General features: G+C 38.7%; 1 protein-coding gene across 2 annotated transcripts in view; it reads right to left on the bottom strand.

The window, feature by feature from the left end:
- Positions 1 to 6: 6 nt before the first annotated feature.
- PHEX (phosphate regulating endopeptidase X-linked) overlaps positions 7 to 16,730 on the bottom strand; it is a 190,491-nt gene continuing 173,767 nt past the window's right edge. The window contains exons 18-22 of one of the 2 annotated variants that reach the window (XM_019666156.1): positions 15,664 to 15,794; positions 9,017 to 9,082; positions 7,931 to 8,035; positions 3,977 to 4,053; positions 1,026 to 1,390 (exon numbers count right to left, since the gene is read on the bottom strand). In XM_019666156.1, coding sequence (XP_019521701.1) covers positions 1,288 to 1,390; positions 3,977 to 4,053; positions 7,931 to 8,035; positions 9,017 to 9,082; positions 15,664 to 15,794 — 482 coding nt within the window. In that variant the 3' untranslated portion in view covers positions 1,026 to 1,287. Of the gene's footprint in view, positions 1,391 to 3,976; positions 4,054 to 7,930; positions 8,036 to 9,016; positions 9,083 to 15,663; positions 15,795 to 16,730 lie in introns of both variants that reach the window. The other variant, XM_019666164.1, reaches the window with a different exon arrangement.

Raw genomic sequence — 16,730 nt, 5'->3', positions numbered from 1 at the left:
CACACACACACACACACACACACTCACTCACTCTACTGAAAGACAGCAGAGTTCACGTGGAAGAAGAAAGCTCTGAGGATCAAAAACACAGTACTGCTCTTTCTTGCAGGCTCCTTAGAAGAAGACTTGGACAGTTATGTTTCTTTGGACTATGCAGAGAATTTTACATTTAACCAATAGATTATAAAATGTCTTCAATCCAGACATTTTTTTTAAAATGGTTTTTTTAAAAGAGAGGTAACATTAACTGAGCCAACACAGAAGGGACTCCGTACCCTCCTCAATGCAGTGTCCAGCCCTCCGCACTAAAATGGAATGACAGCCACCTGTTCCTAGTGGGGAATTAGAAAAGCATCTCCTCGATGCCTACTAATTTCAGAAATGAGAGAACACACATGCATGAAGGTAATAAGACAAATGGGAACTGGGCTAAAGAAAAGTGGCTGGCAGACAGACATAATCACTGAGGTTTGGGCAGGCCACGTCAAATTTTGGAGATTTCATCTCCTGGTATTCCTGCTGTTGCATGGCTGGGAGTTTTGACTTCTTCTGGGACTGAACGATGCACCCTTTTTTTTCTATTTGACAAACTCAAATCCTTCACCAGTAGCCTTTCTCCCAGCTTTGTTCAAACTGACTTGAACAGGGCAGTCAGCTGTATGAGATGCAAGCTGTGAGGCACATCTTCATCCCAGCAGATTCCAAAGCTAAAGGCACAAACTTCATCAAAAATTGTAAAATAAAGATACAACATATTTCTAATTTAACTACCTTCGAGTTTTTAAATGCTGCGTAATGACCATACATAAAATCTAGTGCTGCATTTCACAAGTCAGTAAGACCTCCCAGGTATCCATGCACATGGCCTCATCATTGAGGGTTAAAAGTTTAATAGACTGATTTTTTTTCTGGATACATTCTACTTAGGCTCCCTGCAAAGCTGTAGATTAAAATGCTATGTACCACTTAGCTGTGGCTTACACACTAAAATGGACAATTGCAACAAGTCAGCAGATAGCGTTTTCAACAAAAGTAGCCCAGGGATTTATTTTTGTTGATTTGATTTTCTAAAGAAACATACTTGGTTCACTTCTTGTATTCTGTTCTTAAGCTCTATGACTTTGAGTAGATACTGTTTAGATCCAAGTAATACCCAAATAATGAAGGTGCGTTAAAAATACAAGTCCTCATGGGAATACAGGCCTAACGCAGGAGGCGACGTGTGCTCAGTGCAGCCTCTACTGGAACTGTACAGCTCTCTCAGAATGGCATGAACCAGCAGTCCAGCTACCAGAGTCGGCAGGAGTCTGTGCCTCTGTTCATCGTGGAATTGGATGGACAGTTAAAAGCTTTCTGGAATTCTTCAAAGTTGCTAATTGCACCATTGACCCTGAAAAAGATATGTCAAAGCCCATGTCATTTAATTCTTACATATCAAAAGGTTCTGCATGAAACTGTAGCAGCATGTTGCTTGAAGGGATGTTGCATTCATTTAATCTGTTTACAGGGGAGACAACTGAAGCCCCAAATGGGTAAGTACACTCAGAAATGAACAGAGCTGAGACTAGAACCAATATCTCCTGAATGCCAGGCAAACACTCCCACTAATCTTCCAAATATCTTCAAATTCCAGTAAACTGTAGGATTAACAATTCCAATAAATTGTATATAGGTTTGTATACTCCCATAAATTTACAAATTTCTATAAGCTGTAGGATTTACCAAGACTTAGCTTTTCTATTTTTTTATTTAACTTTTAATAGAAGGTATAGCTGATATAAAGTACACACATCTGAAATGGAAAGCCCATCAGTTCTTTTCATGTGGATAATACACTGATGTTACTACCACCCAGAACAAGACATGACATATTTCCAATACCTAGAAAGCTCGCTGGTTCCCCTATCAGAAATGCCTCCAAGGATAACCACTGCTCTGCCCTCTATTGCTATAGATTAGTTTTGCCTGTTTTTGAACATCATATGAACTAAATCACACAGTAGGTGCTCTTTTGTCTCTGATTTCTTTCACTCAATATTATGTCTGTAAGATTCATCCATGTTGTTGTTATCGCTATCTTTAAATAACTCAATCTACAAAAAACACTTTCTCTAAATTCCTACTAGGTTTGAAGGCTCATATTTATCTATAATTTGGTTTGTGTAACAATAACCCGATGAACGGTGTCTAGTTGTTATTGATGAGGAATGCTTTACTGAAGTTAGCTTCAAAATCTGGCATTCTTACAAGTTCCCTGACTGCAGTAAAGGCTGCAGATTCCTACTCAGCACTTTGATTGTTACTGCCTTTTGGAAATGGTATTTCCATTGTGTGATTTCTGCTGCACTCGAAATCTACAGTTACTGCAGACATCACTAACAAACCAGCAAGAACTCCCCCTTCATCTATTTCTTACTCAACTGTATGGTCAAAGGGTTGACTGGAGACTCAGCATTCTTGGCCGCTGACTATTTCTTCCCTAATGATTTGGTTACCTATGGGCATTTGAATGAATGTAATGGCCTGTATCCAAAAAACCCCCCATAATCTCTTATATTTTAGCTGGGATGTATGGGTAGGGATGCATGTTTCATGGTGCGATTCACACAGGGCAAGTGTTCAAGTTAGAATTAAGCTGATAATTAGTAAAGTATACTCTGAAAATTATCAGTTAAAATCCAACAATAAAGGCAACTAGTTAGTAAAAGGAAATTAGTTTCTAAAAACGTTTCTGTTGAGTAATTAATCTACTGCATGGTTTCATCTGCACCATTTGTCAGTAGGAGCACATTTTAGTCCATTAGATACTGTCAGCATTCTTGACAGTTCAGCCCAGTGGGGGAGAATTTCTAACACAGTGATTAGATTTTATGCTATTGGGTAATTTATAGTCAATTTCTGAAGCATTTCAAAAGCAAGGCTTTAGGAATAAGATTTTAAAATATAGGAGACATTGTAGATGACTTTCCTGCAATATGCTAATGGATTCATTTAAACATTAAATATAAAGATATCCAGACATAATATGTTCTAAGCAAAGAATGAATAAACATAAATTATTATGGTTTCCTGGATTTCCCATTATAATTCTCTGTCCCCAACTATAGAAAATTTCCTTCAAACTATGCTAGAAACCCAGCATAGAGTAAGTAGTATTAGCCTTAATTTTATTTTTACTTAATATTTTATGAATTCTGACAATTAAATAAGATTGCAATTCATAATACTTTTCCCTTTATATATAAGCAATTGTTTCAAAATAAGATTCATGCTAAAAGCCAAAATGTGGAGCTTTTGACTCTAGATATGAATTATAATAGCTAAATATCAGCATATATCCTCCTTTGTATTCAAAGCTATTCGGGAAGTGGGCACTCATTCATGTCTGTTGGTTGGTTCCACAAAAGAAAAAGAGGCATTAAATAGAATATTCTATAACACAAAATAAACCAGAGTTCTAAGTGTTTCAAGATGCAGTACATGATCTCATCCTTGTCTAAGAAAAGAGACTTTTTTAGCCCATTCAAAAAAAGCAGCTGGTTGGGATAAATCGAATATTCCAGTTTACTGAGTGCCCAGGTGCTCATGGCACCCATGGATTGCTGCCTTCCAAAAACTGGAAGATAATAAACAGGAATTAATACTAAAGCTACGACCTGGAGTCCAAATGACCTTGGGAATCTCGTAAAATCTCATGGATCTCTTGATACAGCACTAGACTAGAGGTGTGTACAAATGCCCACTACAGAAATTTAGCTGAGAGAATGCTAACTAAACCAGCTTCCTACTAATGAAATAAAATATGCTTAGCTTCTGTTTGGCCAGATTTTTTTTGCCTGCAAAATGGAGATATCACTATTCACAGTACAGGCTTTTGTTCAGCTCACCTATTTGGTAAAGCACTAGGATGGCTGGGTAGGGGAGGAAGAGGGGAGATGCACAGTTGAAAACAAGTGTCACCCATCTGCCCATTTACCTAAACTCAGGGGGGCTGTGAGCACCAATTTGGACTTGTTCTCGGGCAGCTTCTGGTCTGTAGGAATTGCACCTTACCTGGAAGAGAAAAGCATCCCGATAATTATGTTTTCATTCTAATGACACATTTTCTACTGTCTTAACTGCTCCAAATCATACTGAAGAGTAATTTTAGACTCAATGGATGAAAAACAGGTTTAGTAGATCAGATAAAACCTTCATCAGTAGTAACATGTATTATTTTAATCACCAGAGTAGAAGGTTTTATCATTGTAAATAATTCCACAACTTGAGTAAATTGGGAAGGTTTCCAGACAAATGCTATAAATCAAGAGAATAGTGTATGTGCCCAGGAATCAACCAATGTCTTAATTCAATTAATATAATGGTTGGAATAGCCTTTGTCAATCGTAACCATACTCATTTGAATCAATAAAATGAATCGACCACCCTTTATTGAGTAATCATGAATAGTATTTTGCACCCTGGGTGCCTTTCTTCCCTCACCCTAGTACAGGCCTTGGATGGGAAGACACTTCTCCATCTTGCTCTGACCAATGAAATGCTAGGAGAAGTGATATACGTCATTTCCTGGCAGAAGTTTGAAGAGCCTTAAGAATAATTTAAGATGCTACATTAAGGTCCAGTGCACATTTCCTCATATTCCTTTCCTATTCCTGTGGTGACCGTGGAAGCACATGTCAAGATGAAGACTCCAAAACCCAGATCCTTAAGAAAAAACTATGAGCAGAGACCCACTGCTGGCCCATGTTGGACATACAGCATGAACAAGAAATAAACTTCCCTTGTGTAGTCTGTTCCTGCACCATAACCTACTTAATCCTGACTTGAAGTATGTCTTAAAATATGACATAGTCTTGAAGTATGAAAAGAACTAGGGCACATGAATATGATGCGGGGAGATCCAAGTGGAGGAGAAAATAGAAGCAGAGACCTATTTGATAGGGGAAGAAAAAGCAAGACATTCAGCTTGGCTGGACTGTGTGGTGTATACGGGCAGCAATGGGAGACCAGGGGCAACAGTGGCAGGTTTCTGAAGTCCTGAGCAACAGGCTAAAGTGTTTCAATGATATTTCAACATTGTTTTGAGCAGGAAAATGATCAAGTCATATTTTAAAAAGATGTATCTGGTAGAGGCACGTAGTAGTACAAGGAAATTAGAGACTAGTTAAAAGATTATTTATGGGTCCCAGGAAGGTTCCCAATGAACGTCCACTAAATAAGTAGAACTGCGAATGGAGAGAAGTAGAAGGATAAGAAGAACATCTGAGGAAAAAAATGACAGGTCACAGAAACGACAGAGATCTAGGAAGCAGGAAAGGCAATATGATGTTATTGCTTCTGATGGAGATAAACCATCCATCACTGCGGTTCTGAATTTGACTTTGAAGATGTTTTTATAATGTGATTCTTTAATGTCCTCAGAAGCCTAGCTAATGTGAAGTTGTTTCTGGCATTTGATTTTACCTCATTTTTTCTCATGTTTTTTCTTATATTCTTAAATTATTGTATAGTATTGTCTTTGCTTCATATACCATTGAAGAGATTTCTGGAAACATATTATGAGTCTTACTGTTTTCCTAGTACCTTCTCAGGAGGGAAAATAACTACTCCCTATAAGCAGACTTATTCCAATGTCCAGAAGATTGAAAATCGCCTCCTTCTGTCAGTGGGAAAAGTTCCAAGATAAACTTCTCATTAATGATATAAAATAGCTTTCCATTTTTCCCTAAATCTCTTTAGTTGAAAATAAACCAAATATGGTTTGGAATTTTATTTGGAGACATTTCAAAATTATGACTATAATGTTGCTATCAGCTAGTTTACTTCATCTACAAAGAGATATTGTAGACAAGGCTGTAACTAAGATGGACCTTAAGTAAGTACTGGGTTGTCGGAAAAGTCACGACACATTTTTGCAACGAAAAACAGAAAAAATACATCATGACTTTTCCGACAACCTAATAAATAAGAACCTGGTAAAAACTGATGATAGACGCTGTACTTTGTCCTCTAGAGTAGGGGTCAGCAAACTTTTTCTGTAAAGGGCCAGATAATAAATATTTTAGGCTTTGCAGGCAGTAAGGTCTCTGTTTCAACTACTCAACTCTGCCATTACAGCACAAAACCAGCCACAGACACTACGAGAAGGAAAGCGCTGGTTGTTTTCCAATAAAACAGTATTTACAAAAACAGACAGGCCATATTGGGCCCATGGGTCCTAGTTTGCCAAGCCCTGCTCTAGAAAGTTCTATGTATGTGTGTGCTTACTTTAGATATCTGACCCAGTACTGACCCAAAAGAAAGTCTCATTAATTGAACTGTTAGTCTTATACTTTTCAAGCAATTCATCTGAAAATGTCAAGCATCTTCAATATAGCCAGCATCTCTGATGGGTGCTATGGAGAGACAGAAATGTAAGAATGTAAGAATCCAGAAGATTGGCTATGGAGATAAAACTAAAAGTCTTCAACATTTTGGGAACAGTTAAGTACTCGATTGCATGGTAATGAAGGTAAGTGTAGAGGAATTGGAGATGTTTTTTAAAAAATGAGAACTGGAGTCCTTGGGGAAGTTTGTGGAAGGTGTGGAGGAGGTAGAACTCAACAAGGATAAATGTGGGAATGAATAATCTGAGGGGGAGAATTAGAAATGGGGTCACATTATAGAAGGAAAATCAAAAGCAAAGCCACAAAGACAGTCATGGGCATGACACCATGGGGTGGAAGTAAGGATACCTGCCCAGCGAAGGGTGCCTCTAGAGGTGCGTCTCTGGGGATTTAGAGTTGGTTGAGTAGAGTTGGATCAGACTGAGGAGAACTTTTTAAAACGCCAGCTGGAAGTGTTTGGCCTCAATGTGGTAGGTACATGGGAGCCACTGCAGTTCTTCAGCATGTCAGTAATAACATAAACGTGGTATTTCAATGCCGTGTAAGACGGACAGTGGTGTGAAGAGAAATGGGAAAACTGAAAAGGAAAGTCATTTCGTTGATGACTTCAGTTTTGTTGATGTCATGTTGATAAGTGATAATTTATTGAGAGTTGTCATGTCAGCTTTAAGAAATAAAAAACCCCAGACAGGTGAGAGTGCTTTAACCAGAGTCAACCAAAGAAGACATGGGAATGAATGAGCTTACTGAGGAGTGAATGCAAAGACTTAGGAACAAAAGGCTGTACTGGTGAAAACTTTTGCCTAGTTTTGAGCATACAGATACACATTTGCCCACTGTAAGGCCATGCATCAGAATCTTCGGCAATCCATCTCTGACTTTTCTGAAAATGAGGCCTAAGTATTTCTTACAAAAAGCAGTGCAATAATCAATAACAAGAATTGGCACTTGCCTCATTAGCCAGAGACTCAGACTCAGAATGGTGCCTTTGTTAGTGCACGTCTTCTTTCAATTTCTGCTAGAGACCCCATTAAACTCACAAAAGAGTGGCATGACTTCCCTTGCCTTACTTGTTTTCTTCAGCTCTAGTAGTCTTCACATATTCATTTGAAAGTTTGGAACATAGCCTTGAGGGTCTCCCAAAGGTTGAGAGTAGTGGGATAAAGTCAGCAAATGAGGCAAAGGAAAAAGAAAAATACAGGAAAGGGCATGGCCATGAAAGTCAAAGAAGGGGTCACTAGACATGGTTATAAATAGCATCAAATACATTAGAAGTCAGGATATATTTAAAACTATCAAGTGATAACACAGGGTTGGTAACCCACTTGATATATAAAAAAAATGCCAATCAACCGTGATCCTATCAATTAGCTATGTCCCACAGAACATTAAAAGGGTGAATTTTATCCTGAAAATAAGCAGCAAGTTACAATTTTAGCTAAAATAAAACTTAGGGCATTAAACTTTTGTTCCAAACCTTTGATGAGGGGAGCCAGCCCAAGACCCACATTTCAACTGTGATGCCGCCTCCTTGGTCTACTCACGTGAGCATAACTCAGGAAGAAGAGCTGGTTGTTGGTGAATGTGATACCTGGTAGGAGAGGCTCCTCAGCTCCCTGCCTCTTGTCATTTATCCACTTCCTGTAAGCCTAGTGAGAGAAGCAGAACAGATGATCCTCCGCAATGATGGCTTTCCTGTTTTCTCATCCAGTGCTAAGATACTACATATAGCCTGCACCATGTGCAAAATGCATCCTGTCAAGTTTTCCTTTAAGAAAACAAACCTAGAAATGCAAGTCAATGTCATATTGCTTAACAGTGAGGCAGGTTTACCTGCAAAAAGATCTCACACTCAATGCATACAAAGCAGCTGAGCCAAAGTGTTCAAATGTTAACTAACTACCCCTCCCCACCAAAAAAGATGTTCGTTCCATTCCTACCAGGGAACAAACAAATCTAACGCAACAACAGGGCCCGTGGAAATCAATTTTGGGTTCAACATAGTCCCACTTTTTTATTTGGCCAAGTAGGAGGGAAAACTATCATCCGCAATCACCATCATTTTATAAAATGTATTTTAACTATAACCTCGGAATAACAATCTGGTCTTTACATTGAATGCATTTAGCTTTATGAAAGTCTTTCCACATCATCCTTATGTTTCCTGTTTAACCTCGGACCAGTGGATGACGAAAACATTATTATGGACTCTTACTTGGCCCCTCTATATGAGAACCACCGGCCTCTGGCCATAAAACACAACAGGAGAACTAGAGAGAGAGTACTCAAGGAAAACTCATATGAACTTGCCCCTAAGGAGACTCCGTAGCGTGCTTTGATATCGCTGTAAATGTATCTTCTGAAAACTATCCTTTAAATACATGATTCTTAATAACAAACATTATTCTTTAGGGTAACTTTCTACCCCAAAGGGAAGAAAGAAATGCAGCTCCATTCATACAATAGGTATAATAGAGTCAATGGGAAAATATAAAGCTACTTAAGAGAAATTCACAAAATTTACAGAAATCTAACTCCTCAAGACCGTGTCCGTGGTGTAAACTGAGGTGTACCCATACGGTGTTTTAGAGCTTAATTTTTAAAATCACAGCAAATGTTGCAGTGCGTACCCTAAACGCTTCCCGCAGACCTCCATTATCGGCAATATTTTCTCCCAGAGTCCTCTTCCCCTTCACCTAACAAACAGAAAAGGAAAAAAGAGTGTTTTACAGCCAGCTATCATTCAGCAAGAGGCATAATGATAGCAAGAAAAAGTGCCATATTTTAAAGAGAAAATTACATTCAATAAATGAGACGTAGTCATAATATATTGTGAGATGGCAAACGAACCCCAGCAAGGTGCTCCTGCATATAATAATTTCTGTTTTACTATGCAACACATTTCTTTCTCACCCACCTCTTTACTCTCACCAATTTAGCCAGCTCCAATAAAATGTTAACAATATTCTGAGTGACTCTGGTTTAATGGGAGAAAAAAATAGAAATGTCAAGATACAGATTACTTTCTCTGAGTAACTCAGATAAATTGAGCATTCTTTCCAGTGTGCTTGTGTTTCCAAACATTTACCATCCACAAAGGAACAAGTTTTCAAGACCAACCATCATCGTTTCACCTTCGGTAATTTCCATGAAAAATTAAAGGGAGGGTGTTTCTCATGGGGAACAAACATCAAATAGAAGTAGCACAGACCACAAGGTCAAGGTTTGCAATAGATATGATAACCAGCAAAGTGTGGTGGAGAAATTCTTCCAAACATTTGAATATTGTTCCTTAAACCCTTAAATAGGCTATGAGGGAAAATACTCTAAACCAATATAGCCCAAAGCCAAAATCCAACCTGCTGCTTATTTTTGTACAGGCTTCAAATTAAGACTGGATTTTACCTTTTTCAATGGTTGTGGGGCAAGTCAAAAGAAGCATAACATTTTGTGGCTTGTGAAAATTATACAAAGTTCAAATTTCAGTGTCTACAGTTCAAGTTTTATTGGAACACAGCCTCACCTATTCATGTACATAATGTCTACGGCTGTTCTGTCACGACAGTGGAGGGCTCAGTAGTTAGTTGCCACAGGGACCTTAGGGCCCACAGAGCCGAAATTATTTACCATCTGGCCCTTTACAGGAAAAGTTTGCCAGAATAATGCTCCCCGCCAAAAGGTTTCCATATCCTAATCCCTGGAACCTGTGGAAATGTTACCTGATGTGGCAAAAGGGCCTTTTCAAATGTGATTAAATTAAGGATCTTGAGATGGAGACATTAGCCTGCACTATCCAAGTTGGTCAAATGTAATTACAAGGTCCCTTTCAATAGAGGAAAAGAAGTCAGGACAGTGAGTGTGTGAGAGTGATGCAACGTGAGAAGATTCAACCAGTCATCGCTGGCTTTGAAGAAGGAAGGGGCTGTGAGCCAAGGAATAAGGGCAGCCTCCAAAAGCTAGAAAAAGCAAAGGAACAGAGTGTCCCCTAGAGCAGGCAGAAAGTAGTCCTGGTCACACCTTGATTCTGGCCCACTGAGACCTGAGTCAAACATATGCAAGTGTACAATGATAAATGTGTGTTATTTCAAGTCACTAAGTTTGTAGTGACTTGCTATAGCAGCAACAGGAAACAATACACCTGCTTGTAACATTCAAGCCACGGATCCTATCAACTCTTTACTCTTAAGCTACCCCAATCACGCAGGTATCAAGAAATACCAATGAATAAAAACAAATCTTCAGATAATATGGATCTGGGTAATCACCCAGGACCTTCCCAGTTTCAGTCCCGAAAAGTTACCACCCCTGCTTTTACATACATTCTTTCTTTTACTACAGTCCTACAAGGTAAGTGCTATTATGCCCATGTTTGCTTAACAAATGAGGAATCTAAAGCTCAGTGTAGCAGATGTCATTGGTGACACACCAGACCCCCTTTTCTCCCAGGACTCTGCACCCATTCCTACAACTGCAGCCAGTTCGGGCAGATTCAGCTTGGCTTAGGGGAGTCCCCTCACCTGGCAATTCCTGGGAAGTGATCCCCCAGCTCTCAGTGGCTGACTGATGTGCAGTTAGAACAGCCCTGCCCCTTCACCTGGGCTGAACAATTTCTGCAGTACAGTCATGCTCCGGAACTCTGTCTGGGATCAGGCTGATGCTCAACTTCTGAAACCAGCATGTTTTCCTCATCCCTGTATAGGTTTCTCCTGAAACTACTTTCACAATAAATCACTAACCTAAGAAACCCCTTCTTGGGCTCTGCTTCTAGTGAACCCGGCCTAAAACAGAGTGATTAAGTAAACTGCCCACATTTCACAGGGATTCAAACCCAAGCAGTCTGTCTCCACAGACTTGGCTCCATAATAACCTAGCTGTTCAAGTCTCAACTCTTCTTGGCTCTGGTGCTTCTGTTTACACCCACTCCTCCTTGAATTTCATCTCCCTCCTTGTTCCTCTAAGCTTTACCTAAATTCGAGCTTTTGTGAGCAGGCTCACCCTGATGGCTCCTCCCATCCTGGATCTCCTCAGTAGGCCATACGGCCCTAGGTTTGCCTCTCAGCGCTCAACAGCTGCTAACAGTCTGTCTGCTTCTGAGGCGCTCCATTGGGGCTCCTCTCAATTATCCGCAAAGGATTCAGGCACAGAGGGCTGGCGTCCACAAATAGAGGCAGAAAAATAAAACGTGGCCCTTTATATCCACAAAGGAAGCCACCCCTCTCCTCTGGGAATGAGACTGAAACTGCTTTCTGATGGTTGAGTGAATTTATACTGAGACAGACATGACCTTTCAATCGACCTTGTGACAAAGGTACACATTTGTCAGAACTCAGTTTCAATACCTGACACTTTGGCCAAAATAGATGTTGTAGCATGGTCCTCCCCAATACATTGCCCAGGTATAAAATGAACTTAAGAGAACAGAGCAAGATATGGGGTGGGGGCAGAGTATGGATTTTGGAGTCATACCAATCTAAGCTCTAGTCTAGACCCTACCATGGGCTTTAATCTCTTTGAGCTTTATTTCCTCATATGCAAGTAATATGTACACCTCTCAGGACCAGTATGAGGGTTAAATTTGTTTCCATTAAGTGAAAAGTCTAACTCCCATGGCTATATATAATAATCACCAGGAAATATGCATTCCTTTCCTCCAAGAAAACTGCTCTTCTATTGTTTTGGGGTTTTTTTTCAGCCCCACAGTCTTTGGCTTTATTTTCCGCTGGGATGGCATACCTATGAGTATGTCACCAAATATTAGGAATATTAACCACAATTTACTGAGCACTTATTACATGTCAGGCATGGTGCTAGTGCTTTAATTATTTCAGTCATTTAATTCTTGCAACAAACTAATGCGTTCAGAAATAGTTACCCATTTCACAGACAGACTCTGAGACTCAGGAATGTTAAGTAACTTGCCCAAGTTCAAAAAAATTGTAATTGGTTGAACCAAGATTTAGACCTACGTTTGACTCTCGATCCCCTCCCTTGTGCTTTTCTTGAAGTAACATATATTCTAGATGCATTTTCACAATGTGATCACCCCTGAATTGAATACACAGAAGCACCCATTTTAGGTCTTCTCATGACACAGTTGTAGATATTAAAAAAAATACAGGCAGAGAAATGGCTTTTGAGGACACTGATGAAGGAGCTAGAATACTAATCAAGGATACAGACTCTGGTTTCTCTGACTGGATAAGGACTGGTCTCCCTTGAGCTGAATATGGTTTAAGAACCAAGAGAACTGAGTCAGTGTTTATAAACAGTATTCCCTTTAAAAATGCATGAATTTTTATCTAAATTCTTCTGGAATGGTGAAATAAACCCCAAGTATAAAAGACTTGAGGCATAGCAAGGATTTGGGTGCTTTCCCAGCTCCAGTAAGATATCAAGATGGCATACATGCCTGGTTAAGGAACCAAGAGACACTGGGGAAACCACATGGATATATTGATCTACTCCAGTTCTGTGTAGTCCTCTGCTTCTCTTAGGTGCTGTGCTCCTGACTAGATGTATTAGGAGCATACAGTGTGTGCATGTGTGTTTTAGAGGAAGGTCTTCCTACAGATCCAAACTTACCAACAAGTCTTCATTGTTGTCAAATACAATGAGAGAAATCTGTATCATAATTATGAAAGCAGGAAAATGGAGTGAAAAACTTCAAGAAAAAAGTAATAGTGAGGAAAAAGAATGAAAACTAACCTGATCAAGCCAGCAAAATAAGGAAAAGGAAAAAAGAGTAAAAACAATGTACAATAAACAAACTAGTGGGTTGTCAGAAAAGTCATGACACATTTTTGCAACGAAAAACAGAAAAAATACATCATGACTTTTCCGACAGCCCAATCTATATAGAAAACTATAAAATCGTATGTAAAAAACCTAAAACAAGAACCAAACAGATGGAAAAGCATACAATGTTTTTAAACAAGATTATATAATAAAAATGTCAATTCCATACATTTAACATATATTTAACGTGATTTAATTTAGAATCCCAATGGAATTTTATTTTTTGGGGTGGGGAGAATGGGTAAAATGGTCTTAGAGCATATACAAAAGCATATTTGCATGAGAATGTCCCAAAACATAAAAGAAGAACAGTGAGAGATAGCTTGTATTGACAGACCAGAACAATTCACATAGCCATAGCAATAAGACATTGGTACAGAAATCAACAAATACATCAGCTGAATAGAATATGTAATCCTGAAATTTATCTCACTATATATGAGACCCCGAATAGCCAAAGCAATCTTGAGAAAGAACAAACCTGGAGGCATCACACTCCCTGATTTCAAACTATATTCCAAAGCTATAGTAATTAAAACAGTATGGTACTGGCATAAAAACAGACACATACATCAATGGAATAGAATGGAGTGTCCAGAAATAGACCCATGTCTATATGATCAATTTATTTATGACAAAGGAGTCAAGAATATACAATGGGAAAGGAAAGTCTCTTCAAATGGTTGGGAAAACTGGAGAGCCACATGCAAAAGAATAAAATTGGACCATCATCTTACACCAAAAACAAAAATTTACTCAAAATGGATTAAAGACTTGAACATAAGTCCTGAAACCATAAAACTCCTAGAAGAAAACAGGCAGTAAGCCCCTTGACATAGATCTTGATGATAATTTTTTGAATCTGACACCAAAAGCAAAAATAAATAAGTGGGACTACATAAAACTAAAAAGCTTCTGCTCAGCAAAGAAAACCATCAACAAAATGAAAAGGAAATCTATTTAATGTGAGAAAATAATTGTAAATCATATATCTGATAAAGGGCTAATACCCAAAATATAGAAAGAACTCCTACAACTCAATAGCAAAAAACAAAAGCAATCCAATTTAAAAATGAGCAGAGGATCTGAATAGACATTTCTCCAAAGAAGATGCACAGATGGCCAATAGGTGTATGAAAAGATGCTCAACATCACTAATGACCAGGGAAATGTAAATCAAAACCACAATGAGATATCACCTCACACCTGTCAGAATGGCCATCATCAAAAAGACAAAAGATAACAAGTGTTGGTGAGGATGTAGATATGAGGGAACCCTTGTGCACTGCTAGGGGGAATGCAAATTGGTGTAACTACTATTGAAAAAAATATGGAGGTTTCTCAAAAAAATAAAATATATAACTACTATATTATCCAACAACTCGACTTCTGGGAATGTATCCAAAGAAAATTAAAACACTAATTCAAAAAGATATATGCACCCCTATGTTCATTATTTATAATAGCCAAGATATGAAAATAACCTAAGTGTCCACTGGTGGATGAATGGATAAAGCAGATGTGAGATATATATATATACATATATATATAGGTGTGTGTGTGTGTGTGTATATATATATATATATATATATATATATATATATAATGGAATATTACTAAGTCATAAAAAGGAAAGAAATCTTGATGTCTGCAACAACGTGGATGGACCTCGAGGGCGTTATGCTAAGTGAAAATAAGTCAGACAGAGAAAGATAAATACCATATGATCACTCTTATAGGTGAAATTAAAAAAAAAAAGTTCATACAGAGAACAGATTGGTGGTTGCCAGGGGGTGGGGTGGGGGTTTTTTGTTTTGTTTTTAGTTTCAATTAAATAAGAAAATATTCTTAAAGGAAAAAAATAAATAGGCCACTGATTCTCAGCAGCAGCTCCCTGACACTACTGCTACCCTACCGGTTGAAGGAACAGTTTAGCTCTTGATAATTGTGACTATTGGCTAAAATGGGAGCACACCTTTGATATTTTTCATGGAAATATTTGAGCCATAAATGGTGAAAACCTACATAATTTCATCTAGTCATTACAGGAGGTGGTTAGAGGTTTTATAAGGCTGCTGTTCGATGTTTCAGTATCAAAAAAAAAAAAACCAAAGTTAAGGGTGACTAGATGTCTTATTCAGGAACTAGAGGTAGAATCTGTCCCTTGCCACCCTGTGGCTATAAGATGACTATAAATAAATCCATGTCTCTATAAGTTAATGCATAAATCCCTTGGACAACAATAAACTTAGATTTCAACTACTTTCCTAAAAACACAGCACAAAGTCTTGACACAATCTTATTCCCCAAATGTGAGTAAACTAAAAAAAAAAAAAGAATTTCAACTCCTAATAAGTTCCCAGGGGAGGCTGATGCTGTTGGCCTAGGAACCACACTTTAAGAATCAATGATCTAAAGCAAGCTAATGTCCAAATGAGAAAAAAATGACCCACAAGGTGCCCCCTTCACCCGTTATACTCACATTTAAGCCAGCTTTCCTCCAGTAATAGTTGCTATACTGGTTAACCATGCACTTTGTTTTTTCTTTAAACTTTTCTTCTGAGTCAACTGACCACCAAGGATCCAGGTTTCCATTTTTATCATATTTTCTGCCTAGCAAAAAGGAAAGTTAAACGATATTTGTATTATTTATGGAAACGAACTTCTTCATCTTCCTTATCCCTTGCTTAGATGAGACTTGAAACAGCAGTGCCAGCAGCAGGGATCACTCCTGGGAACAGCTCCTGCCTTCTCTACAGTGTCACAGATTAATTGTAAAAAAGGGTGGGGGGAGGAGAAAGAGGTTTGAGGAAGTTCTTTCCTTCTAAGCAACAAAGAGCATTTTGAAACTAAGATTCACCAACTATGGCATACAGCATTCCTAACCCACCTTGGATTCTTTGTTTTCACCTGATCTGACCCAAAATGTTCTCTGGATTGTGAAATGAAATGGCTTCATTCAGAAAGCCCATGGAGGGAATCAGAGCTCCACGACCAGTGAAATTCCAAATGATCCATAGGAGCAGCCCCAATGAGTGATTCACACCCTGCAACCACAGCCCCTGACTCAGTCCTATAGGAACGTGTTTCCTGCAAGTTGCCAGGAGCCGAGAGACACATAAAACCTCTGTTATGAATCATTCCACAGCCATCAGTGTGGATGGAAGGCCCATCTGTCCTGCTCTGACAAGAAAGGTTGCTGTAAAAAGAGAGCTTGGAACAGGAATGGAAATCTCCCAAACATAATGGAAAAAAAGATTAGGTATGCATGCTTTTTTGCTACAGCTTACTCTTTACTTTCTCTACACCCTTCAAAGAACAGTTTGGGTGTATCTGGAATATCGTCCATAATCACTCAAGGTAACTAATGCTTTAAATTTAATTATGCAGAGAACTCTTCACTGGGTTTACAAGCAAGTCCCCTAAGCAAAAGTGTTAATTGGAACAATCCAAAGCTCTTCAATAAGGATGGGTGCTGCGACCAGCCCCCTGGGAGAGCAGAGAGTCACTGTCCTCTGCCCATTAGCCAACCAATCATTAAATAGTTAC

Source organism: Hipposideros armiger, unplaced genomic scaffold, assembly GCF_001890085.2.
Source record: "Hipposideros armiger isolate ML-2016 unplaced genomic scaffold, ASM189008v1 scaffold_13, whole genome shotgun sequence".
Lineage (NCBI taxonomy): Eukaryota > Metazoa > Chordata > Mammalia > Chiroptera > Hipposideridae > Hipposideros > Hipposideros armiger.
The sequence above is the reverse complement of the archived record's forward strand: the minus strand, read 5'-3'. Positions and strand labels throughout refer to the sequence as shown.